Source organism: Takifugu rubripes, chromosome 16 (assembly GCF_901000725.2).
Source record: "Takifugu rubripes chromosome 16, fTakRub1.2, whole genome shotgun sequence".
In the NCBI taxonomy this organism is placed as follows: domain Eukaryota; kingdom Metazoa; phylum Chordata; class Actinopteri; order Tetraodontiformes; family Tetraodontidae; genus Takifugu; species Takifugu rubripes.
The window spans coordinates 7,216,399-7,243,502 of NC_042300.1; the positions used below are offsets into that span (position 1 = coordinate 7,216,399).

Sequence of the window (27,104 nt, forward strand, 5' to 3'; positions counted from 1 at the left end):
GATTTCTGGCACCAAAACACACGTCACGCTTGCTATTTTGGTCTGAGGTGGCGCATAGCACCAAAAGGTTGGGTGACAGGACTGCGGCGTCGTGGGGTCGCAGGACTTCCGCACACCAGCTCATCCTCTGCGCAATATTGCACATTTGGAAGACTTATTTCAGGGGTTTGCTCCCATTAATGTAACGGAAAGCATATGGCTATCTGCACCTGTCTGGCTGTGGAAGATTCTATGTGCGGGTCTCAGTGTGAGCAGGTGTCAGAGGTCAACGCAGTCTTAAAGTGAGAGACGCGCAGTTCGAAAGGGGATCCATTCAGCTTCAGAATCCCCGCCTGTGTTACACACTGGATAGCCCGGGAATGATGATTAACATAGCTGCTCTAGCGCAGCCGTTAGCGCGACAAATGTTTGAAATGTTTCTTAAAAGCACAATCGGGCCAAACAGAGTATGTTTGGGGTGTGGTTTAACAAGCTAATGCGATAAACCTGATCGATGCGTTCTAAACTCAAAGCTTCTATTGGGTCGGCATGCGCGGAGCTGCTGGCGTCGGGTTTTAACAGCCTAAATCATCAACACATTGCATTTAGCCCATTATTTCAAGAATATAAAGCGATGCAGCAGCAGAGATGGAGAGTCTTGTCAAAGCATCGAATTTATTACCAAGAAAAATACATTAAAGGCATATCGTTGTATTTCCACAGAACATCATTAATATATTCTTTAACAATCTGATACAGCAAAAACACACTGTTGTGGACAGAAGACTGTCCATCATCACTGTCAACACACAAACATGCACCCTCGGACTGGGGCGGCATGCAAACCCTTACTCAGATACCACCAGGAAATCATAAAAAAAGAAGCAGATGGAAAAAGAGACCCTGAACAAACCAGTGGGTCGACATGTTGGCAAAGTTTGGGCGTAGAAGCAAAGAGCCACAGCAACACTGGAGGACGGTGTGAGTACGTCAAGTCCATGTGAATCAAGGAAGCCATTATATACAGAGGGCGTAACTGAAAGAGCAGGTTATTACATGATGACTGTTTCTGTCTGGAGGGAATATGAAAGAAGAGGCCGATGCTTCGAGGCAGGACTGCGGGTTCTGGTCCTGGGGCTAGGGGGGCGGTACAATGGACCTGATGGGGAGCTGATTCTGGCAGTCGGGGTGCGACTTGCCCACCTGGAAGGCGGCCGCTGATTGGCTGGCCGTGCTGGGCGAGAGAAGCTCCTGTTACATGCCGGTGGTGACCGTTCGGCCTGGTTTACCTGGATGGACACAGAACCACAGGTCAATCAGAAGTTCCAGGAGTCGGTGCAGATGATTTTTTTTTTTAGCAATAAAGAAAGAGATAACTGAACCCACCTGCAGGGGATCATCTCTGCAGGCTGTATGTGCTGGTCTGGCACTGGAGCTGTACTCATGCTGGATCTCCAACATGTCCAGCAGTTCAATAAGTCCTTCATCTCCTGCTCCTCTACAGTCCTGTCCAGGTAAGCCTCCTCTCTGGGCCCACTGTGGTCCAGATGAAACACTTGAGACCTTGTAGTCCATTCTCGGCTCCACACCAGGGGGTGAAACCTTCCTTGCCCTCTCCCGCTGAGGCAGTCCCCCATCTCTGTCTGCCCCACTGTGAGCTCTGGATTTAACCTTTGGACTGCCTGTAGCCAGTGGTCTCCTTTGAGCTGGCTGAGGACTCTGATGAGAACCTTTAGGACCACTGTAACCACCTCTCTGATCCTTCTGGTTCTGTCTGCCAGAGTCTGATACCAGCACCCAATCTTGGCTGAGTACTATGTCTCCTGTCAGCACGTCGGGATCAGCGTGGCTTTTCTGGCTGGGCACACGCACAGACGCCTTACTGGCGGCTACATTTGCTCCGGCGGCCCTGCGCTGACAGGATGGGGTGGGGCATTTTGGCTCTGGGGTCAGTCGCTGATGGGTCACCACACCTGATTCAGTGAGCAGTTTCCCTTCGTTCTCCTGCAACATGGCTCCAAACTTCCTGAGAACAGATGGACTGCAGCACTTCCTGTCCAGGGCAGGTGACTGAGAGAGCTGCGGGCGGGGTTGCACGGTAGAAGCCTCTCTCTGAACAAGTGGGGGCTTTGCCAATTTGTTTTCTTTGTTGGGGGAACTCTCTCGGTGCTGGGAGCCAGCCATGTGGGACATTTGGTTCTTCCTGTTTTCATTTTCTTCAAAACTCCCTAAAAGCAGCTCCAGTCCAACCCTAAAGCAAAGAGAAATAATCAATAATCAACCATCCCATATCTTCTATAGTTTTACTGAAAGAACTCAGGTCTAATACAACTCAGTTACCTTTCATTTCTCCTAGCATCATTGTTATGTGCTGGGGTGTCTGAGCTCACATCAATTGTGTCACTGAAATGCTGAAAAGATTAAAAAAAAAAAGGATTTAATCACTTATTAGGTATTTAAATGTTTTAACCTCAAAGTGTGCCAGCAGGTCTGCTCTAACCTCAAAATGTAGCTACCCATTTTTTCCAAAAAGCAAGTGTGGAGAAGGTGCATGTGAAATTAACTCCTCTTCAGTAAAGTGCATGAGTACGCAGAGTTGAAGGAACCCCCTTACTGTCATCAATATCCTCCTGACTGAACCCTGGCTCTGACTCATATCATGTTCAGCTATATGGTTTCACATACGCAGATGCAAAATGACACATTTGGAGGAATGTGCTGCTACGTACCACATGGCGTGTGCCGTTGTTCTTCCGGCCCATTTGTTTCCCCTGCTCCAAATAATCCTGCAACAGGTCCCCGATCTCTGAAACTCCGTTGCCATGGCAGTAAGAGTAGCCGTTCTGATGACTCGCTGGGTAGCCGCACGTGTTGGCGCCGTAGTTGCAGTTGTTGCCATAGTGATGGGGCTGTGTTATAGGGCCGGAGTGATTCTGCTGGCTATTGCCATGGTGCTCCTGGCTATACTCCAGCTTTCTCTGGTTGTCAACGGTGACATCGTTTACTCCTCTGCGGGCCTGAACTGAACTGTAAAGCTGAAACACGATGACAGGAGGCACCGTTAACAACATCCGGCCTTCCTTGTTAAATGGATGCATCCTTCAAGTACTGGCCAGTTAATCAGTTATTTTACTCCCTTGTGTTTCCCTTCTGCATCCATAAATTCATCTTGTATGTGACTCATGACTTAGAAACAGACAGAATGCATCTCTCTACTAGCTTGTTAACATTTCTCAGTATCTTTGCTCCAACAAGGATGAGAACGAGCACTGCCAACCACTGCCTATTACAATTAAAACACTCTAGGGACACAAGCGCTGCCAATGCAGGCCTATCTGGATCATCAGCTGCTATTAAGTGTCTTAAGTGTCTATATTCTCAACTACAATTAAAAGCCAATAACTGACAAACAAACCATGTTACTTTGATTTAAACTCTTTTTGAAAGGGTTGTGTGAAATGAAGAGTTTATTGATGGGTTGTGATCCTACAGGATCTACCTCTTCAATCTTCCTTTGGATGTCCTGCAGCTGGTCCTCCCATTCCTGCATCTCTGAGTCGAAGTTGTCCATCAGGTCTGACCTCTCACTGCCCCAACCCCGGCCTCCGTGCTCCAGCCCACGCTCCAGATCAATGGCTGCCATGACGCAGGCCGCTCAATACCCAGGGGCCTCTTTGAATGTCAATTTCCTCTTTCCCCCGTTTCACAGATCTGTCAGTGTCAGGTTGCCTGCCGGGAATGGGGGGGTACGGATCAATGGCCTGGAAACATTATAAAGAAAAATCACATGAAAAAAATGGGGCTACATGACTTCATTATCATTTTAAATCCAAGTTTCCTTGAATTTTATCTCCTGCATTAATGTGACGTGTTGCTGAACTGCTGCACAGAAAGGTCAGGATTTTACAGCCATCTCTTTTCAGATTCTTGTCAAAAATGTACAGCCACATAAGCCAACCTATACATGACACACAGGTTAATGTGTTGAATGACGGTGCTGCACGTGTTTTTGTCCTGGCAGCTTTAATCTCCAGGATAAAACCCACTTCAGAGGCAGAAACAATGAACCTCAGTGCTGAAATTCGGGACTCGGCATCACAATGTTATGAAAACACGTTGATGTGCCCTCATACATGTAAACAGCTTGGTAAACAGTGATTGCTGGCGTGGCACTGTCCCCTGTGGTTGCGCTGTTGCTTAAATGTTATTGGAGCTCCCATCGAGAAAACAAACTTGACCTGTGTTTGTTGTTGTCAATATAAACACGACAAGTGCTCCGGGAGAATGCGCCCAAATGTACGAGCCATTTCCCTCCCACCTGTGATGTAAGGGGAGCGATATTAATAATCGTGTAACTATGCATAACACGGTGGCCTCACATGCCTAGTGCAACACAGCAGAACAGAGCAAATGTATGCCAAAGATGACACAATTGTTAAACAAACAAACAAAACAGAGGGATAATTGCAGGAATTATGTTCACAGGCGCAGCCAAAGTTTCAGTATTTTTAACCCAACGTTAAAATGTTGCACGCTAGAAATCACAGCGTAACTTAACAGAACTCTGCTAACAGAACTTACCTTGAAGTTCACAGGTTCTCACAGCCCACCAGTAAAAATCCTCTATCGCTCCAGTCTCTGCGTGCTACGTGCTCTAGCCTCTCCAAAAGATTCACTCCTCTCTTCGCCAAATTGTCATATGGCCTCTTCCCCGTGTCCCCCTCACTTTTTCCCCTCCTGTGTTACATAAAAACCGGCGGACTGGATTAAAGTAGCCCCCTCTCCTGGTCACGCCTCGGTGTCTGGGATAAGTCGAGCTGGAGCGTAAACAACTTGTGTTCCAGCCGGGTTGCTCGGGCTTTATACCGCCCGGCAGTGTTTACGTGAACGCGCCAATAGGATCCAAGATCAAATGTCATAATGTCAAATTTATAACAGCATTTGAAGTCTCGATGGGACAACTGTCGTCACCAGCATCCTGGCTATAATTACCGGAGGTCTCGGAGAGAGAGAAAGTGTTTACATAGCTATTTCAGCTGCTGCGCTCTCGGCCAATTGGCTTCGCTGTTGCTACTCTGCTTTAGGGTGCCTGGGCAGACTTTCGTCTTGTGACCAGGCCCTCCTGCAAATCATTTTTCCGAAAGATGCCAAATGGGCGCGGGTGACACAGTGAGTAATAATGTGTCACGGTCAGTTATATCTTTGTTGAAGCCAGTCACGGCAGGGAATATATGTGGCAAATTTTATGCTGTTTTCAACTTTACACGTTTCTAAGTGTTATAACATATCCTTTCAATTTCAACACTCCTGATTCTTTATAATAATAACCTGCACATATATATGAGACAGGCTCTAAGCGTTTGTTTTAAATTATGCAAAATATGTGAAATTTCAGACATTGTCCTGAAGTAACTGGAACCGCTCTTCTTGACTCATCGTGCTGCAATGAAGCCTGAGGACAGTTGCTACAGTTCATCTGCCAAGCCATCAATTACTAATGCCTGCGTCCAACCGGGGGTCCTTTGGGGAATTTGGGGAGAGCCTTTTCGGAAAAGATCTGACATTTGGCACTTGAGATGACCATCAGAATTCCTTCCAGTCTAAAGCCCTGGGATCAGCATCATCATTCCCCCACCTGTTGTGACCCCTAATAAATGACACGACCTGTACGACCTTGGTAAAGGATAAAATCAAAATACTGCATGTGTTTTAATTTCAGACAACTAATGCCAGCGTGGATCTTTTAAAAGGGTAATAAAATGGAAGTGGATAAATTTCCACTCCCTTTTTATTGGTACTATGGCAACAAGGGCATGCAGGCAGCTAGTGTAACAAACAAAAATAGTAACCTCTGCTTACTGAAAATTCTAGAACAGCCAACAAAAGACATGTCAGTATATTTACCATGTGTACGCCACCACTGCATTCCTCCTGTCCACCCCATAATGAATGCAATTGTACCCCTGTCCTTTGAGTGTAGGATGGCACCATAGATATACATGGAGTACATCTCCATGTCCATGAGGCTGAGCTATGCTAATTAGGTACTGGCTGTGGTCTGTATTTTGTCATTAAAGAATAGCCAGCATTAAATTGTATGCTAGGTTAAACTATTGAATATAAATCTGTCAAAAATAACATCTGACTGGGTTCATATCATCTTACAAAATGGTGTCACTTAAAAACCTTACCTCTCTGGTAGACTGACAGAGAAGGTGTTGCATTATGGATAATGTAGGCTCCAGTGTTTGATCTAGCCACATCTTCTTGGTATGCGCTGAGCTTCTCCAGTGTTTTTGGTTACCTTGGCAACAAAGGATGTGGGGATGGGGGGAAAATAAAAAGAGCAAAAAAAAAAAGTACAAAACAAGGGATGATGCAAATTAAGATTAATGTCACAGAACAAAGAAAAGAGTAAAAAGAAAGACTAGTTTAAAGATGGTGGCATAGGAGAGGGATGAGAATAACACAAGTATGAGGATCAGCAAAATGATGGGCTGGAACATCTGGGTATGGTGAGGCGTGGAGTGGCAAACCAAGAGAGGTAATTAAAAAGAGGTTTTGAGTGATGGATGAAAATGAAGAAACAAGATTAGGATTAAATGTTTTTGAGATGTTATTTTGTGCTGCCATTAAACTCCGCAAGCTGTGAAGTTGTAATTGTCTTACTGAGAGCGGCTCGTCCGCCTCCCTGTCCTCGAGCCTTGGCACCTCCAATCTGTCAATGAAGGCTTGCAGTTCTTTTCGAAACGCCTTCATCTGAGCGTTGATACGATACAACAGCTCGTGTTCCCTGATCCTGCTCCCATCATCCTCTGCCCCCTCCTCTCCTCCTCTCCCCAGCATCAGGTCGCCGTTGGAGACGTAAACTCTTGCATCTGAAATCACAGAGGCCGTATCGGCGATGAGCCGGTCGATGGTCCTCACAAGCCTCTCTGCTTCCACGCGGATGTCGATCATCTGCTGCCTCTCAGGTAGGCTGCACCGGCCGCCAGGCAGGAAGCGGGCCAAGGTGGAGGAGCTGGCACCTTCGGGCCCTGTGGGGGTGTAGAGGCCTCGCGTAGGGGTCAGGCAACGGCTGCTGCCGCTATTGTTTCTGACTTCATCGGAATCGCTCTCTCCGCCCACAGGGCCCTCCCGTTTGCGGTGTGGGGGTAGGAGACGGGAAGAGGTGGAGTCTTCATCGCTTTCACGTCGACCACTCGCTCCGCCGGCGTCGCTCTCTGCGTCGCTGTCCCTTGGACTGGGGCGCAGGGAAAGGTGGGAGGCCAGGTCGTAACGCTGCATGTTGGAGAGGAGGACGCGATTCTCGTACTGAAGCTGCATCACCTAGAGAAGCATGTAAAGTGGGCTTTAGTTCAGTGTACCTCTAAATCATCCAGCTACATCCTTCTTGATATTTTTAGATCAATCAGGATATTATTTATACCTCAGCCAGAAAAATTATGATTAAAATTAATTGAAGTCAAGTATGTATTTTTAGCCTCAGGGGGATTATGTGTGTTGTGTGCCTCAGCAAACGCTATAACATTAAACTAAAAGACAAGTTTAAAAAGGTTAGTAGTTATGCTAGCTGATAGTCCATATTCTAAATATATACCTTCCCGCTAAGATCGTTAATCTGTAGTCTTGCTGCCTTTAACTCCTCCTGCAGTGCCTCCATCTTGGCTCCATCAGACCCTCCTCCGTGTCTTGCACCTCCCTCATGGGTGCCGGCTTTGAAACGTAACTTGTTGAGCTCGCCAGTCACTCTCTTGTTTTGTTCCTCGGCGTCGGCGAGGTTCCTCCTCAGCAGCTCGGCCTCATCCTCCACCAGCTGCAGCTGCTGTCGAAGCTCTGTCAGATCGTCGCCGAGGGCCCGTCCTCCGCCCTGCCCACCCATCGCTTCAGACCCAGAGCTTGCGGCACCCTCTCCTTCGCCACGAAGATCGTCAAGCTCAGCCCTCAGGCCGCGGTTCTCAACCTGGGAAGAAGAAAAGGTCGCACTCATATCCTCCCCATTTGAAAACATATCACAATCTTCTCTTACCTCCAACTCCACTATTTTCCTCCCCAAAATGTTGGCCTCCTCTTCCACCAGACGGAGCCTCAGCTTCAGTTCAGACTCTCGGGTGGTGGGCGGGCCCCCAGCCTCTCCTTTAGGATGGGTGCTGTCCAGTTCACCGTAGAAAGATCGATATTTCTGCAGCTCCTGCTCCAAACGATCCTTCTCTTTGTCAATCTTGGCTGTCTTCTTTCTCATTAACACTGCTTCCTCTTTGATAAAGGCAAGCTGGCATTTCAGGTCCTCATTGTCTTCCTAGGGAACCAGCATAAGGGAAAATAATCCTTGTGTCATGGGATTTCCTTATATTTTCAAAGCAGTTAATAATAGTATAAATCCTCATGGATACCTCAGTAGGCGTCTGTGCTGATTTCTTATCTGGCTTCTGGATGTCCTTGCTTCCTTTTCTCTTTTGTGACTGTAAATATAACAATTAATGCCTCATCATGGTTTGTATGTCTTTAATCAATTCACATTTATAATTCAAATTACAAATGTGAGCTACAGACTGACAATTCTGACAGAATCTATGTTGTAAAGCAAAGTCTTTTAGTCATTAGAACTCAACAGGGAATTCTACTCAAGCTCATATTAATCATCACTGATCATATATTTTTGCCTGATAAAAGCTGCATATCAGGCCAATACATGACAATGTACCTCTTTGGTTTTATCCAGTTCATTCTGCAGGGCTTGTTTGGTCACCTCCACTTCTATGAGTTTCTGTCTCAGCTTTTCATTCTCCTCCTCCGTCTTTGTGCGTTTCTCCTCCACCTTTTCCAGCTCGTGGTGGAGGCGAACCGACACATCTTTTGCCACCTGAAGCCATTATGTTACGAGGTCATTCATCCTTACTGCGCAACGGCAAAATAGTTCACAAATTATTATGATCTGCGTACCTTGAGGTCCTGTTCCAGACTCCTCAGCAGCTCCTCGTCAATCTCTCCTGTTTGGGCGTAGCGCAGCCGCTTCCTCTCCGCCTTCCTCAGACGATACTGTAGGATACGGCAGTTCTTATTGGCCCTCTCCAGCTCACGTCTCATCTCCTGAAGCTGACATGTGTCCTCCTCGTAGAAAGTATCACGCATCTCATCCATCTCGGTTCTCATCTCCTCAATTTCGCACTGGTGGGGTGGAAAGCAGGTTTCGTCTCACAGACAGTCAAATCTAGGTTTCTGGAGTGCTAAATGGCTTTGATGCAGGATAAGATAGTCGATTTCAAATGGGAGCACAAAAAGAAAAAACAGTTAGCAGAGATCTGCCAATATTTCAACATTTCTGGTGAGACTGCTTTAGCATAAGCTGCTATTGATCCTATCCAATCGATACCAGTCTGATCAATAACCAATTATTCATCCTTTGCCTGAATAGTTCTAGTTCGAGCCTTATTTTTGTGTTCTCTGGATACATTAAAAAAAGATCCACACACACTAGAAGCATTAGATTGTGCAAAGATTGATAATCACACTTTGTAGGCCTGTAGGCTTAATGTTACATCAACAAGAATTTTATAGAACATAAGAATGTACATTATGGGAATAAATTGGATCGTAATTTAGTCTCTCACAGCCTATACAGCAATACAGGTGGCATTGCAATTCTCTATGTATTCCATCAAACCTTGAGATCTTCATTTTCCTCCAAAAGCCTCTCCATCTCGTCCATCTCCATCTCTCCATCTAGGGCCTGCTGTGTCACGGTCCCGGTCTGGGGCTCAGCTACAGCCCTCCCCTCCTCTTCCACATCGGCCTCTTCTACATTCATGTTATCCAGCCTACTTTGCATCCTCGCACCGCTTTTTTTTTTAGGTATCTGCTGTAGATGTGAATGGATCGGGTTAGCCTGTGAGCATCATCCGCCCGGGGAAGGAAAGAACCAAAACCGAGGCCTCAGACCGCAGATCCGCAGCTCCTCTCACCAAGGCTGACTACCTCTCCAGGATTCTCGTCAGCAGACGCGGTCCTGTCGACCAACGGCCTCCGGGGGACTCCCCTCGATCAAAGGGCAGAAGAAAGCAGAAATACGTGGCCGCAAAAAGATGTCCGATCGTTTGTAGCAGCATCCGCCCTGTTGAGGACGACTACAGCAGCTTCAGCACCATCTGGGGGAACAGTTGCTGTTCCGCCGCGGCTCTCTGGCTCCCTCTCCCTGCCACCGGAGAACGTTGAATCCTCATCCAAACTTTTTTGCTCTTTACTCCCAGCATAGACCACGGTCTGAGGCCGGTTGTTTCAGCGCTCCCTTGCTAGCATCTGTCGGCTGTCCACCGAGCGAGAGTTCCGCCTTCTTGTTCTGTTTATCGACCGGCGACGTTGTTGGGGATGGAACTAGAGCGCCCCTGGCGGCAAACAGATTTTCGTCAAGTAAATCATAGCCATGTGTATTATTTGTTTTATTTACTATATTGTAGATTTTGGCAACCGTTATTTCGGTTTAAAAAGCTTTGGCATTAGGTGCTTTTCCCACTTGAAGGGATAGGACAGTTGTCCTATACAATGCAACAGGGCACCACGAGCAGTTCGTCGGCGCTGACCATATGACGTAAGGATGTACGTCAAACCAGGAAGTAAACAAAGACTTGGCACCTGTTCTGCACAAGTATTTATCTTAATTTCTCACTTGGAAAACCAAGTATTCATGAGTTTCATATAGTTTACTACCCTCAGGACACATAAGAAGCAAACTGTCAAAACATTTTTCCAGGTCCTTCTTTTGCCTACTGGTCACGTGTAAACATTATTTTGCATTATACATGATATATATCACGATTGGGTTATTCGCTAAGTGTGATGTAAAGTACATATCTACAGCCGCCTGCCTGCACATACAATGTGGGTAAATGCAGGCCCAGAGGGCGGCGCTCTGCACCCACTACTGAGTCAGCAAAAGCCCCTCAAAGCAATCTGTTCCACACAGAGACCTGGTAAAACGCTGACGGTTTCCAATCTGCAACTAGAGTGAGCTCCTTAGTCATATAATTGGTAATGAGATGAATGAGTGACAGGTTAGGGTTTGCAGAGGTTTAACAAATGGACCTCTTCCCCATAATAGAATGACCCTTTTAGACAACTGGATGCCTCAGTGATTCCATTTGTGTGGAGCTAATACATTTTAAATATAATTCCTTGGTGCTGCATCAATTGATACAGTTTTGTCTTTTTTTCTGCAGGGCATACCTTTTTACTCAGAACCCCCATCTGGGCCGAGTGCAAATTCCTCCAGGTTATAGTGACCTGTGTGCTAAATGCCTTTGAAAAGCCTTGGTCCTGCAATCCTCTTATTCCCCTTGCTAAGATCCCTCTAACACCATGCAGGACACACATCTTCATCATCCAGTCTATCATTCACATCTTTACTATCCAACCCCTCCCTCCACCTCAACACCGACACTATGGGTGCGCAGGTGTGCTGCTGCACCAAGATGTTTAGAGACGGGAGCACATATTCCTATAATAAAAGAGCTGATATTAGAAGTATAATAAATAACTTAGAAGTAGCAAATCTTTGCCAACACATTTGAATATTGCCATATGCACTGGGGATAGAGGGTGTATGTATTTTTCTGAAGAGAGTGGTATTAATGCCTTGATAATGCCATTTTTAAACTACAAATATACTCTCCGTCCTTAGATTTCTTTAAAAGAAAAATCACATTGAAGTGCAACATTCTCTCAGTGTGAGCAAATGAACCCCTCATCTTGGAGTAGCAGCCTGGTTGCAGATTAATGAAGGCTTCCCTTCCAGTGACCTGCTTTCTTGAGGCACTCATCGAATGACGTGGAAATAAGCTCTTTTGGAGCTAAAGCCAATTTAACCCTGAAGATTAGGACAGATCTGTCTGGACAAGCCAAAGATACATCTCTCCTCTGCCTCTCTCCCTCACTACAACAGGACTTCCCATCAGGCTGGTCCTGGGATGGAACTTTGACATAAGTAGAGGAATGGATGAAACTGGAATGTGGGGGATGGAAAGAAGGTAGCTTCAGATTAGGTTTCTAATGGATAGCATCTTGATCCTTGGGTTAAATGCATTGCTTGAGCTCACAAAGACAGACAAAAGACAGTGATAAAACTACAGGGTGCTGACAATATTTTTATTTTGGTTGTAGGTGCAGCCAAAAGTTGTCGCTTTCATTATTTTAATGAGACAATGACAATTATTTCCTTTAATAAGAAAAGCTCTTTTTAGGTGGGGTTTGAGTTCTATGTGGCAGTGAGACAACACTTCAGCTACATTGCAGAGCAAAAACAATAAATCATGAGAACCCACAAAAAACATAACATATTCACAAATTCGCATAAGTGCTATAAGAATCTACAGTCCGGTACCATAGTGTATTCCATTTATCTTCAACGCAACGACGACGTCGTTCTGTAAACGCTGCATTTTGGGACAGTCCAGGACTTCTTTGTGTGCAGGTGAATATGCAGTATTTCAATTCAGTAGCTGGCCATCTGAAGAACAATATCTTCAACTGTGATACTTGTTTTTGTTTGCCGAGCTCGCAAAATTCTAAGTAATCCTTAATAACCGCCCTCCTGCACCAAAAAGAAAAGCTCTTGGAATAAAGCGATCCTTTCTTGGTAGAATTTCAATTCATTCAAATAAATGCTAGAAAATATAATAGCATATTAAAGACTATTCATGCTCTGACATATATGTGTGTGGTACTGGAATCCGGAGTACAAAAGTTGGAGGTGAACTTTGGTCGATAGGTTTAGCAGATGCTGAGCAGTTTGTAGGTCCTTTTACACATTTTGGTCCGATTGAGGTCCATACCCCGGTTAAACAGAACAGCATGGAGCCTACACGATCAGCTTTTCTTTTTATTGGTTAATAAAAACAGTTATGGAGCCAACCAACACCCATCTCTTCCTCTCAAATCCGGAAACCCTTACAGACACGTCCACAAACACACTGCTACTCTTTCAACTTTCCAAGTTGGTCACAAATCTCATCTGCCTATATGTTTTGCAGGGATGATGAAGTTGGTTTGATGTGAACTTTGATTTCTTCCCTCTCCTCACTCCTCCAACAGTCGCTTTGTGGAAATGGCCATGCAAGCGCCCTTCTCTTTCCTTACTCCCTTTTTGCTCTTTCTTTCTTTTGCCTCTTCTTACCATCCTCCGACTCCTCTGCATTGTTGTGGCCGTTAGTTACCACTGTGTTGCCGTTGGTGATGGGCTTGCCACCCTTCTGCTTTGAGGAAGGTTTGCGTCGGTAAGCGTGGTAGTAGAAATTGGCGAAGAGGATGATGAAAGTGACGGCATAGCCGATCAGAGCCCACTGCATCCAGGTGGGGAATGGACAGCCGGTGTAGAGGGAGTGTCCAGCATGGCCGATGGTTACATGGAACTGGATCTGGAAATGTATATAAACACGTGTTAGCAAACAATGCAATGAAATTCACACTGATCTGCTTCATTTTCTTCATTGCAAGTGTTTAAAGGTTTAAAATGAACCCTTTAACAAAACACACCATCTGGATAATGGTGAGGTATTTCTTCCACCAGAGATATCTCTGCATCTGAGGTCCCAGAGCTGCAAGGCCATAGTAACCATACATGAGGACGTGGATGGAGGAGTTGATAGTTGCACCAAAGAATGCTAAAGAAAGAAAAAATACTGTTAGATGTGATGCTGATAGCAATAGTTGATTAATAAATGATGAACATCTCACTCACATTGTCCTCCGGGGACCCATTTGATGCCGATCCACCAGAGGATGAACATGGTGCAGTGGTGGTAGACGTGAAGAAAGCTGACCTGGTTGAACTTCTTCCTCAGGATGAAGAAGACTGTGTCCAGGAACTCCACTCCTTTGGAGATGTAGTACCACCAGAGAGCAGATGCTATCTAAAGACAGGAAACAAGGTGTGGCTTATATGGCAGCAACAGGCAGGCGTTTTGATCTGTATATCTGTAACCATATCCAGGTAATCTGCTCTCCAAAAGCCCTGAGATGACACTACAAATGCGATATCTCAGGGGTCCCACATAATAATGTCTGTCCCCCGGTTACATCACTGAGTCCTAACAGGCTAAGAGATGGTCTAAGCCACACTGGAGTGGCACTGTTCCAGCCTGGAAGAGCAGGCAGATAAGGTGGAGAGCTGAGGTGGCCAGGACATTACTTAGGAAACGAGCCACACTCTTCTTGTCCTGAAATCACTCCTAATGCAGGAAGCATGGCTGGGCGTGGCCCAATTTTGGATTTAGGTGAAAACAAACAAGTTTATCTCTGTCTCAGATACGTGCAAGGTTTTTTCAGTCAGTCATATCATCTCCTGTAGCTTGCATTAGACGGCATTACCTACATTACCTATCCTGACCCTTACTGGCATTAGATTCTATTGATAACACTACAACTGGTGTAATACTTCATAGTAAGATTGAACTGAAATACAAGATTATATTTGAATTCATAAGTTTGTTTTCCTTGTTAGCGTATTGAAATGGGGATTTGTGATGGACCTAAATTCTATAAAATACCAGGTGTTACAATCTAGGATCTAAGAAAATCCTTTTCCATTGAATGAAATTAGAAGTATGCATACAAGAGGCTTAAGAATCCACAAAAAAGAGCCAATTGCTCACTATCCCCATAACAGATGTAAGCACTTGACCAGTGTGTGTCAATATGTCAGTCTTGGGAGCCTACCCGGACTTCATTGACGTCATTGGAGTAGTTGACAGGCTGACAGAGGTAGCTGTACCCGGCTGCTCGAGAGCCTAGTAAGAGCTGATGAAACCAAAGCAAAAAGCAGAGAAGATGCAACATTCATGATTTGCCAAAGCTTTTGAGCTTCACGTAAACAAGGATGACAACATCCACGAACCATCAGCGATGGGATGGTTGCTACAACCCAGTATCTTTCTCTAATATATTTCCATTTTCGGTAAAAGAAAATGTGTCTTCAATACCTACATATACTGTCAGTTTCCTTTGGTAAAATCATGCCAAATCATCCTGACAAAATAATTGGGCTCAGCCATGTTCTACAAATTCTCTACATTGTCCATACCTCTTTGGCGATGTAGAAATTGAGGACCACCATGCTGAAGTTGTAGACTATGAGGGTTTTCCTGAGTGTGTAGGGCTGGCGGTCCTGCATGTATCTAGGTCCCGCCCACAGGAAGAACAGGTACAGGCAGCTGATGGCCAGTGTGGGGATGGGACAAGACATCATTGGCCAGTTCTCCACCCTTTTGTCTGGAGGGGCGAAAATGTTGATTTCATCAGTATATAATATGTGGAGGCATGAGTAGAAGGATAAACACTTTCAGATGTGATTAAATGTTACCTGATCTAAACCCCAAAAAAGTGATGACTCACCTGCTATAGTAAGGCTCCATTTGTAAAATTCTACGGTGTCGTTAACAAAATGCGTTACAACCTCCATGGCTCTTCCTTTGGTCTTGATTATGCTGTGATGCAGAAAGATAGAGAGTTGACTTTCAGGGTGTGTGTTATACATATTCTCTGACAGATATGTTAGCATTATAAAATCAGGCATAGCCATTCTGTAAATAATCTTAAAAACTGTCTTGGCTTAAATACCTGTCACTTACAGAGACACACATTTATGTGTCAAAGCCAAAAGGTTAATTATGCTACTTTTGTCACCAGGATCTGAAAAGCACACTCAACTCATCTTTGCCTTTATTCAAAAGGGTATGGCAACATTATCCTCTAGAAGATGCTAATGCAGTTTCCATTGATTCCTACATTACACTTTTCTAATGCTTGAGATAATTGCTTGAAATTTGATTAATCATACTGGGAAATTCCACTTCTTCATTCCCTGATATTAGTCTATTTCCCCAGAGGGGTATAATAATTCATTTGTTGCCTTCAGTCAACCTTCAGGAACTCCATAAGGAATAAAAAGAGGCAATAATAATGAGAATACCCAACTTACTCTTGCACCACTGAGTGCACATGGGTGTGAGCAACAGATCCTGCACAAAATGGGCCCATTTGCTGGGCTCCGTCCACAGGGAAAGGGGCACACTTGGACAGTCTTTTACTTGCAGTTGGGGGATGATGAGACAGACAGGGTTAACCGGGCTTGTGTGCTCACAAAAAGGCAGAGGCACATGTGTCAGCAAGTTTCAATCGGACCGCTCAAGAGGCTTAAATTCAACTGATCAACGAGCTTAGGTGCAGGCAGGCCTAAATACAAATGCCCAGCGACCTCAAACCGGTTTGATAGTTATCTCTACATGCATGATGTAGACTACAAGCCTCTGTAAAATGAATGTGCCTCTACATTGTCAGGGTATATGTGTGTGACAATATACCATTGAACACAGCGGCGCCTCCTCTCACAGCTAATAAAAGCATTTGCACATGTTTAATCGTGTTTTATTTTAGGTAAGATCAGATCATCCCTGTTCAACAGGTGGGTGGGCGAAAGTGCTCAACCATATGTTTAAAACACCTTAAAAGCTTGAAAGGAGAAAATGTTCCTCTCGACCCAGAAATAATTGATAATGTGGACAAAGGGATGGGCTCCAGCTAAGCTACCTGATTAACCCCCTCAAACAAAACACAAAGGTTGTTCTTATACGCTTCAAATAATCACTAAGCGGGAAACAACAAACAGAAATGTTATAAGACAGAGGTTACTTACGTCTGTGATACTTAAGAGCGTGTAATAACATCCGTTGCAATTTGATGCCCAACTCCCTCCAGTTACTGGTGCACTGTAGTCTGCCGTTAGGTGCTAACTTTATCCGATTCTACGCTGCATCGACTCGACATCAAACCAGAGATTTTGGCAAGAAACTGGACAAGGCAAGAGGAAAATCTACCGCTAACATGGGCCACTTATGCATTCAGTCCGTGCACCGGCCGCTCAGCCGCATCATCTTCGCTCAAATCTCCTGGTCGCCGAGAAGCCGGGAGGCGCTGCGCATGCGCCAAACTCCACACAGCGTGCCCGTGTGCGCGCGCGCGCAAGCTGCTATTCGTGTCCCGTCGTATCATTGTTTGCCGGATCCTGTTTGATTAACTAAATAATAAAGCAGCTTTATGACTAGCGAAATAAACCATGCAGAAAATAATCCAGTTTAGTAGGATCTTTATAATGTAGGTTACAGCATGAACTTTAATGGCTATTTTCGCAAACGTATTGCGGTGACCACTAGATGGAGCTGTCGCCTATAATTTTAATGACGCCTGAAATAAAAACAGAAGAGTTCTGCTTTTCGGGGTTAAGTTCCTCTAGTTCCTTTATTCTCTTAAACCATACAGCCACAATGCTGCAAAGCCTAAGAGAAAATAGTTTTTTGTTTCTGTACCTCATTGATTTTAGCAGAAAATAGATTTAACCCTTTAATTTGTCACTGGGACGGTCACAGAGTAGTAGTGCTGTGTTGTACAGAAAACCTGGACTTTAATTATGTCACAGTATGTTGAAATAAAAGGAAACAGATATAGTAACCACTCTATCATTCATTAAAAATACAGACCAGAAACATGAGGCAATTGATTGGCCAATTTCTCCTTAACAATACTGTTCATCTTATTTGCAACTGGAATATATAATTTAAGATCCTTTTATGCAGCACATGGAGTGCTACATATATTTCTTTTTCCTTGCAAGGGTTGTTCCATTTGACTTGATGCTTCTGTAATTATGGCTTTCAGTTTTCTGCCCGGGCGACCTAGACGCTCTGGATTCTAAAAGCTTTAAAAATCCTTTCTGTTACAGCCTACAGATGGAAAGAACATAGTCTGCTGTAGAGGAATGTTGGTGTCTGAATTATGAATAATTTATTCAGGAAAAAAGGGTGCTTTTATTAATGTGCTTTTCTGATCCTGTTGGACCATTCTTTTTTGGCCATTTTTTTTCTTTAGCTACATTATATTTTGTTTTATATTGTCAATAGGCTAAATTTAATTCCTGTTAATAGTTACGCATGAACCATCTATGTAAAGTATTTTCATATTTATGGGCATTTAGATGATGTAACCGCTGTGGGGAAAGCAAACACATTTTATAAGAATTTTTCACATTTTGTGCAGATTTTATTTGGTTCAGGGATTTATATCAAGGATGCCCATAAAGTCTTGAAATGTTTTTTCTTAAATGGTTCTCTGGAATTTAGAGGAAAGCAGATATGGGGACAATCTTTCATTGGCATTCAGTGGTAAAAATCCAATTGCCGTTGTCATCACCTTACTCACCTGTTGGTGGTGGAGCTTTACCTGAAGACGTTGCAGCCTGTCAAAGCACTGTGGTCGCAACATTCACAAACACAGCAGACAGTAAAAATAATCATTAAAATATCATTGTACTGTACATTGAATCCGTCCACAATACGCAAGGCCACCATAAAGCAATAAACTGCTGTTGTATGGATAATTCAAAGGCTGTAGTTGCTTTTCCTTAGTATCACCATCATAGAGCTGATTTCAGAAATTAAACATGCTAAAAGGATTAAAAGAGCAGAGCAAATGGATGCTGTAGTCTGTGTAGAAGTAACGACTTTTGTGTGTCATGTGTTAATGGCTGAGCTTCCTTTTTTCAGCCTTCCTGTTTTCTTCTCTCGTCAGTCCTCTTCACGCTCGCGCTGTTTGTCTGTTTGTTCTCCCTCTCCACTCACGCTGTCATTGACCTTTTTGTTGTGTTTTCACACCCTGCAGGTAGCTTCAGGTAATCTTACATGTCATTTATAACTTTTTACAGCGTCCATATTTTATTTTACCTTTGCTTTGGCAAATGAGTTTTGAAAAGGTTAAACATTTCCAGTTCCCACCCAGTTCTAAACTTAGGAGGTACCATCTCTTAAACAAGAGGTTAGTGGATGATTTATGCTGGAACACACTTCATACGGTATATTATATATTGCTAGGGGACACAGATGCATAAATTATGCCATATTTTTGTACAACTGTAGAAAGTTTTGGTATTCCTTTGAAACATACGAGACATAATTAAAATAAAGGTCACCCTACATTTTACTTTCAGCACTTCCTTGCATTGTGAAGTAAGTTCAGCTTGAGAGACAGATACAACTTTGATGACATAATTTAAAGCCACATAATGCAACGCATCACTGGCCGCAGATGCTGGAAGAAGTGGAGCTGTGGTTCCATGTTCCCTGTCTGGTGGGCTGGATGTCTTTCAAGCAGAGTTTAACTATCATTCCTAACAATAAAAAGATTTTAACTCATCCCTCCACCATGTCGTACATCATCATATGCTTGCATCATATGAAATCAAGTCCCCATCATTCAACTTTAATTAACACGTCGGATCTAACCTCAGGTCCCACAACTGTCTCGCTGCTGTGGGTCTTCCTCGGCTTCAGCTTGGATCGGGTTGGTTCCATCAGGATCGTTTCATGTGTTTTTAATTTGAACGGCGTCATTTGCGAGCGGATCCTTTGCTGACTACAGCTGCTGTCTGTTTGGGACCTTACGTCACAGCCTGAGCCATTTTGAGAATGATTTAATATCTCTTACTGCTCCTATAACAGCAGGATCTGAGCAGCTGAAGGACCTACTCTTACTGTACGTATACAACTGTCAGAGGTGCACATCGCAAACCACTTCTGTGTGTTCTACCCCGATACACTATCCAAATATTTCTCATTGTTCAGAAAAACACATTTCAAGATTAGACAGCAAGTTGATACAAACACAGAATTATTTTAATGCATATACGCCAAAGGAGAGCTCAGGAACACTGAAGATAAAGATAAGGCCCCCCAAAATGCTGTAATTCTTTCAAGCGGATGGTAACTCATGGCTCCATCTGCTATATGACAATCATGGTTTCTCGAAAAAAGAAGAAAAAAAAATCCCTGAAACATTGTTGCGTGCAGAAAAGGGTGACCAACTGTCATTCAATGCAGCGAGTGTTGTAATTATCTTAAAGAGGGAATCTCCAAATGGTTAACTTTAGAACAGAAGGAAAATACAATAATTGTGTATAAAAAGAAAGAAATGGGTTTATAATGGGTAGAGCCTAGAATAAATCAGTGCGGGAAACTATATTGGGGAAGTCTGGGATGTAAACATTCCCAACTGTGATCACCGGATGACATTTAAAGTAATTAAATAAGATGGAAATTAAAGGCTGGAGCTCCCCTCACAGGCCTGCCAGTACCGAAATAGCTCAATTTAAAACGCACAGAGAAAATATGTGTCAAAAAAGGAAGTGAGTGGCCATTAACATGTCAGGTTAAAATAAATAAAACACGCATTGTTACAGCTCCTCGCACAAGAGCTGTTTAATCGGAGTTAAGGCTGCTGTGTTCTGGAAATTTAGCAGTGATGAACAGTTCCAGCAGCGTGGTCACTGATCAGATTCCCAGCTGCTGAGGACCAGCTCTGCCAGTATCAGCGTATGATGGAGACATGGTCAGTGGGCCAGTAGTTGTGAATTTGCTTTCTGGCCTGTTTCTGTCATACGAAAACTGAGTCACACCACAAAAAAACACGAGCATGGCGGGACACCGAGTCTAGGCTATTATAGCAGAGATGCAGACTTCATTTGTCATTAGAGCGTCCTTCAATGGCAAATATCCTACGTTATGAATCACGACGTTGCCATTTTAATTTCTTTTTCATGACTGCTTTTGCAGGCTGTTCACTGGCTTTTAGGCAGAAAGCTTGGACCCGTTCAAGGACGCTGCGAAAGCCTGGTGTATTACTGCCTCAGAATGACTTTAATGGACTATTAATGGAAATTTGCATTGGGGACACTATGGAACCCAAAGACTGTCAAAATTTAGGACTTTAGTCCAGGTTTTGCTTTTTGGTTTACATTTGGAACTTAATTTAAAATTTTTGACACGGGATGAACATAAATGAGTGGTGACTATAAACAATTTATACAATATTTCATTCCTCCAGTGTGATGACACCTCATACTTGAAACCCTCTCACATTAGTATAGGAATTGGGACAGCATTAGTTGCAGGTGGGTAATACAGGTATAACAGTCAGTATAGGTAATCCTCTGCCACAGAGAGCTTCAATCCTCTCAGCACTGTCACGTTCTGTTACTGATAATCTGAAGTGGATGCATTTCTAAACGGCTGACCCACTGCCTGTGACCCTGTCGGAATTGATGTCAGCGTCTGACGTCACTCGCAGAGCTCTCCGCGTTACCGTGGGGATAAACTCACTCTGTTGAAAATGCTTAATATCCTGAAAGGGCAACGCCTGGAGTCATCGCCGCGGCGTTCACGACAAAAACGCAGAGAGCGAATGTGTGAAAACGGAAAATAGCGTCGGGCTAAATTGATTTGACCCTCGCAACCCAGAGCCATTTCACTTTAAAGGATTTTGGAAGTAAGAGGAATATTGTGGGTGACAGTGCTGTGTAGTATTTATCCTTTAAAACAGTCCTTCTATAACCGTGCAAATCGGCGCCATTTAAAAACCCTAAAAGCGAGGTGTCACAAATCAACATATGAGGGTCAAAGATGTTAATAAACCATGTCTTTGGCATGAGCACGGCGGTTCAGTGGATCGCATCGTATCATGGTGAAAATATTCTAACATCATTTCCAGAATGGTTCTATCCAGATACTTCGATTTCCTACCAATGTATAAAACATGCGCATGGGGTCGATCGGAGACTCTCATTTCCCCCAGGTGCGTGTTAGTGGTGTGTGTGATATGCGATGCACTAGCGACCTGTCCAGAGTGACTGCTGGGACGGACCCTGATGAGGAGAAGGTGTGTTTTTTATTCAAAGATTTTTGCATATCAAGGTATTGAATGAGAACGTTTTGGTGCATGATTAATGGGATGTTGTTGAAGTTCACAGTAGGACTATCTCACAGTCTTTGTTATAAAAGGAAAGCTAATAGTTTTCCCAACAGAGAACGTTGCAGAAATAAAAAGTGTTCAAGCGTTTTTCTCCTTGCAGCTATCTCCTGTATCATATCTCCAGCTTCATACCAAATGTCAGTTTGCACTGACTTAAGAGGTGCTATCACTTAAGGACAGATATACAGCTGGGTGTGCACACTGACCACCCCCTCCCATGCTGCTCTTCTTTCCTTACTAAAAATAGCATGAAATTAAGTTCAAATACTCATACTTTATGCAAAAATCATTGGCCACTGATTAGATTGCCCAGTTCTTAGCCTGCAGGAGAATCTTTTTGAAGATATTTTTTTTGAAAATATCTCTAATCACTATATGTGAACAATCTTGAAATGTGTTCCCATGGGACTTTTTTTTGTGTGTTTATGGAGAGCAGATATAAAAAGAAATGTGTATGTGAGAGAACGAGATTAAGAGCGACATTCATGCTCCCCAGAAACGCAAACCTCTGCAAATCTGTCTCATAAAATCTAATTACAGACCAGCAAACTGCTCCTTTTAATCAGATATGTATGCTAATTGATATTTTCCGGAACAGTTAACCAAAACTCCCTCAATTTTGTGCAATTGTGGTTTGGGTAGAATCCGATTAGCATTCTTTTTGCATGGGGAGGGGGTGGGGGGTATTTTAGGCTGGTATGTTTTATTCAGCAACAAAGGTCAGTCACACAGAGAGAGATTTGAACATCTCAGGAAATACGTGCATTACTCTTAAATCTACTACCAGCAGCTGCTGGCTTATCTCAGGCTGGTCAGAACTCCGTGTGTCTGTCTGTTCCTAAACAGAAAACACGAAATGCTACTTTACCACACAGCAGTAAAGTGATGCACTCTAAAATCTCAAATTTACAAGTCAGCTTTGCTAAATTTTCCTGAACCAAATATTGTTTTTGTTCCCGTAACATTTGGTAGAAGCTAACTGATGTTAGCATCTCTGCTGATTCCGTGAAGTAGGCCAATGAGCTCATTAAATGAGGCATTTTTTGGAACTGTGCAGATATTAGTATATTCACCTAAAATGCATGAAATTCAGTTTGTTTCCTTGATGAAGTAAACTTTCTGAAATTGAAACCATACAGGCAGTAACTGATGACATATCACAGACTTTCTTACAAACACTCAATCATGTTGTGGCAACACCAGCCAGTGACGAGGTTTCAGACCTCTGAGCGGCCCAGCTGTTCTCAAAGTGGATGTTATTCTTTCTTGTGGATAAGGGGGAAAAATCCTGAATATAAATGGGTTCTATATACAGTAAGAAAACATGATGTGACAGCAAAAGTAAATACAAGTTAAGGGAGCTTTGCTTTTGCTTTGGAGGAGTTCCCACAAATAGCAAGATGGAAATGTGGCCGTTCCAGATATTCCTAAAACACAATGAGCTGACAGATTACTCCTACAAAGGACACAAAAAAGCCACATGTCTCCTAAAGTTCTGACACACATGCACACCATCCATACAGCTCTTTGAGGCTCATTGTGGGCAGCGGTTCTGTTTGTTCACTGCCATCGCAGACAAACTGGGTTAGCTGAGACCGAGTCATATACTTTTAAATACTTTATGAAACATTGTGTCAGGCACTCGAAATGAACATATATGTTATTGTATACCCTTCCTGTCTGTGTGTGAACCAGAGACATGAAGGCACAAAGTCCAGAAGAGACCCTTCTAAAACATGCTCCTGAACGCAGCACAGATGTCGACCATCAATGAAACTCTAATATATGCACAAACTCGTCTCATGACGCGTGGTTGTGGCATGGCGTCTGAACTAATCAGGGTCGTTTCTGTTTCCTGATCCCTGATTTTCGTCCCTTGGAGCTGCTCACTGTATCCCACCAAATACAAAGTTCCAAGCCATTTTCTTTTCATGCTAGCTTGAGCGGCATGGCCCAAGTGCACGTTGGGAACAGTAACACAGCAATAAAAGTCCGGACCCCTCCAGTTACAAGGCAGCATGAGTTGAATCCCACGGATGACTCATCTCTAGATGGGAACCAAATGCAACATATTGAACACATAAACTTGTGCTGAACGCTTTTTTATTATAAGTTGATCTTTTGTGCCTTGGCCCCAGATAGCTTATGAAAGACTAAAAATACCCAAAGCCTGGACCGCAAAGATGTTACATGTTCCCAAAGTGATGCTTAAATTGATCCTTTAAATTGTTTTATCTGAGGGGGGAAAAATGTGCAGATCTTTTGGAATCCACATAAGTGAGAGCAGTCAGACAGCTTTATTGTGTATAGTTTTATATCATATCATAAAGATTTCAAGCTTTGCAGAAGCTCCTGTGGTCATTGCTAATGTTTCTGTGTATTTAGCAGTCTTTAAAAGCTGTCTCTATGGCAACCTCCCGGAATCTTGCTGAACACATGACTGCAGACTACAACAGTGTACAAAAACAACATAATGGCCGGGAAGTATTCACTCAGATAGAATAAAAGCAGAACAACAGAAATGAAGTGTCTGATAATAAAATAGATCTTGAGTTCTGAAAGTAAAAAGTAAAGGAAACCGGAAGAGAGGAAAGAGGAGGAATCCCTCATATTTCATAGGTCTTCATACGAGATATTACCGTGTTATTTACGATTGGGCCCAGGCACAGGACAGGGGAGGGGTTGGAAAACGGTTTAAAATGAAATTCTGGATGTGTTTCTTCCAGCTGGAACGTGACGGCCTGCTTTATATTATACTATAATGAAGAGACCGAGGACGGGAAAGAGAGACAAAAGGACAGGAAATGATAAAGGGATGAGACCCAATATTTGAGATGATTTAACAGTAAACAAATCCTGCTGAGAATAATCCAAAGGACTGTCGGTGCACTCCTCTCCCATCAACGCTGGAAATGTAATTTATAAACAGATGACAGGAATTTCTTTTTGCTGCGGTGACGCTGAACACGTGCTCAATGTGTGTTGCGTTAACATTTGCTTTGTGCCTCTTATGGATTCTTTCTTTCCGCGGCATTTGTTGGGAATAATTAGTGACCACAGAGAGAAGCTATTTCATTCTGTCATTTATGTCTACAATCTTTGTGTGAGACTAAATCATTGGCAGATCCTCCTTCAGTCCCATTTAGTTGATCATGTTTTTGTGTTTTTAGGAGGTTGATGTGCTGCATTTACGCTGCTATTGATGGTTGCATGCAGTGTTTCTATGAGGAAAAGTGACAGTCTGGAGGCACATCTGACTTCTGCTACGTGGGGATGATATTGCACAGCTTTGTGGCGGAGCAATGACTTCATCCAGTTTCAGACACTCTGTTTGTTTTCACTCAAACAATAAAAAGGAAAATGTGCCTCTTCAGCTCATGAATCATCTTTGCCCCCCCCCACACACACACACACCCCCTCCCTTTTTTTTCCACCCCTTTCAATAAACAATGCCAGCGTCCCGGGGTAACTTGTCGTGTCCCTGATGTCTCCCTGCAGCAGCAGTTACCCTGAACTTCCCACCTGAACTTTGTTACTTTGTTACTAAGACTTTAATTTAATTTAATCACTTCATTGCTCCCTACCCAGCAGTTTTCTACCAGAAAGTCTTATTAAAAAACCAAAAAAAAAACCAGCAAAGAGCACCAGAAAGATCTGCAAGAGCCGTTTCTGTCCCTGACCTTAAAAAGCTTTTCAGACTTAAAGCAAGAAAATTCAGGAGATACTAAACACTAATAAAAAATAAATGTGGACAGGAGGCTTTGGTCTTAAAGAAGAAAGGATTGGGATCACATCTGTATGCATGTGTGGAAGCTGCTAAACTGCTAAACATCTGTATGGCTCCTCCATATGTGCTAAATCCATTTCACCCCAAATTACCTTTGTCCCTGCTATCACCCGTCTCCCTTCCACTCGTCTATCCCCCTCATTCTTTCCTGTCTCTGACCAGATGTCTGCTCACCAGCTGCGCTCAGATGGCTGAGAGGAAGCGACGGGACGGGTTTATATGGCGCGTGCGCGCGCTCAAACACCCGGGACACACACACGTGCACCAGGATATGGTGGAGAGACTCGCTGCAGCGGGGATCCGGGGCTTTTGTCCCAGAATCTAAAGATGTCTTTCTGTTTTCATTTGCCCCGCTTCCATGCGCTCGCCTCGTACGACCACGACAATATGAAACAGATGCCCCAAATTCACATGTGACTGAAGGCAAACATGGACTGTGGTCAGAGAAGGTCAGGAATTTGGGTGTTTTTTTCCCACTCTAATTGGATTAGAGTTTCTTTTTTGTGCAACCGGCTAATAGGAAAGTGATTAGCCAGCAGATTTTGGCCAACAGCTATGGGAACAGATTTATAGTAAAAGCAGTGTTGGTTGAACAGCCTTTTAAGTGCTATAAAACTGCACAGTTCATCCCAGGTTATTATGAGAGCCCCCCCCCAAACAGCGCCTGGTTTGCCCCCTAGTGATTACTGTAAGTGCTGGGCATGCTAACTGCAACATACCCCGTTTGGTCCGTTCACTACACTTTTCTCTTGTTTATTGGAACCAAAGCGATTGAAATGACATCACTCGTCACATCGTCCAAGGCAGGGTCCAGCTGCCCTGCTAACATGTGCGGAAAGAGTCTGGTTGTTTGGAAAGAAACGGGCTTAATTTCTGATTCAATAAGGTTTCGTGCCTATCAGCTGGCATTGGCCAGCGTTAGCCATGCGGGAGAGGTTCATGCGATTGTGCTGATGCATCAGCTCCTTTGGGTGATAGCTGGGAAACCTCAGGCATTGGCGTGCACGCCTGACCGGAGTTATAGTCCTGTCTCCTCCATCCAGGTTCACCATGTGTTTCATTCCGCTTCAGGAGTCACATTTTCCTGCTAAAGTCTGTGTGTGCAGTGTGTGTTGCTGCCATAGTGACCAGCCAGCGTGAGGCTAACCTCACTGACCTCATGCGAACCCTGAACAGACCGTCTGCAGCGCTCCCTGTGATTGATTTTTGACAGTGACATAACTGCTGCAGTCATTTTTCTTCCCTATTCTTGCCTTTCTTTTGTGTGTGTGTAGGTGTGTAGGGGGGGGTGAGAGAGAGAGAGAGAGGGGGCCCTTGCTGGAAAGGGAGATAGGGGGTTGAAGGGGAAGAAGGTAAGGTGAAAGTGGGGTCATGGGGCAGATGGAACGAACAGGTTTCAGAGGAAGTGAATGACAGTGGGCCTCATGGCTAAACATAACATGTGTGTGTGTGCGTATGGGTGTGTGTGTGCGTGTGTGTGTGTGTGCTTTTGTCTGAC

At 43.9% G+C, this 27,104-nt stretch overlaps 2 protein-coding genes and 1 long non-coding RNA gene across 8 annotated transcripts; 1 reads left to right on the forward strand and 2 right to left on the reverse strand.

Moving 5' to 3' along the window:
• Positions 1-635: 635 nt before the first annotated feature.
• Positions 636-10,278, reverse strand: LOC101069623 (protein SOGA3). Of its 5 annotated transcripts, none has more exons than XM_011611986.2 (9): positions 9,644-10,278; positions 8,923-9,147; positions 8,684-8,842; positions 8,373-8,441; positions 8,009-8,278; positions 7,580-7,942; positions 6,649-7,308; positions 6,171-6,283; positions 3,604-3,740 (listed from the first exon to the last, which is right to left on the reverse strand). In XM_011611986.2, the coding sequence occupies exons 1-8, from the start codon at positions 9,806-9,808 to the stop codon at positions 6,233-6,235; spliced, it is 1,962 nt and encodes a 653-aa protein (XP_011610288.1). In that variant the 5' UTR covers positions 9,809-10,278; the 3' UTR covers positions 3,604-3,740; positions 6,171-6,232. The 5 variants fall into 5 exon arrangements, with proteins under 5 accessions (XP_029705704.1, XP_011610287.1, XP_011610288.1 ...); XM_029849842.1 differs by having other exon boundaries at positions 3,704-3,740; positions 6,171-6,485; XM_029849843.1 differs by having other exon boundaries at positions 3,704-3,740; positions 6,171-6,485; positions 8,923-9,214.
• Positions 5,011-5,648, forward strand: LOC115253037 (uncharacterized). Its single transcript, XR_003891353.1, has 2 exons — positions 5,011-5,148; positions 5,375-5,648. It is a non-coding gene; the product is annotated as an uncharacterized lncRNA (long non-coding RNA).
• A 1,812-nt stretch (positions 10,279-12,090) lies between the features above and the next one.
• Positions 12,091-16,944, reverse strand: LOC101072132 (elongation of very long chain fatty acids protein 4). Of its 2 annotated transcripts, XM_029849966.1 has the most exons (8): positions 16,661-16,944; positions 15,947-16,054; positions 15,361-15,452; positions 15,050-15,237; positions 14,686-14,766; positions 13,709-13,880; positions 13,504-13,631; positions 12,091-13,385 (listed from the first exon to the last, which is right to left on the reverse strand). In XM_029849966.1, the coding sequence occupies exons 2-8, from the start codon at positions 16,003-16,005 to the stop codon at positions 13,104-13,106; spliced, it is 1,002 nt and encodes a 333-aa protein (XP_029705826.1). In that variant the 5' UTR covers positions 16,006-16,054; positions 16,661-16,944; the 3' UTR covers positions 12,091-13,103. The 2 variants fall into 2 exon arrangements, with proteins under 2 accessions (XP_029705826.1, XP_003971605.1); XM_003971556.3 differs by lacking the exon at positions 15,947-16,054 and having other exon boundaries at positions 16,661-16,943.
• Positions 16,945-27,104: the final 10,160 nt, after the last annotated feature.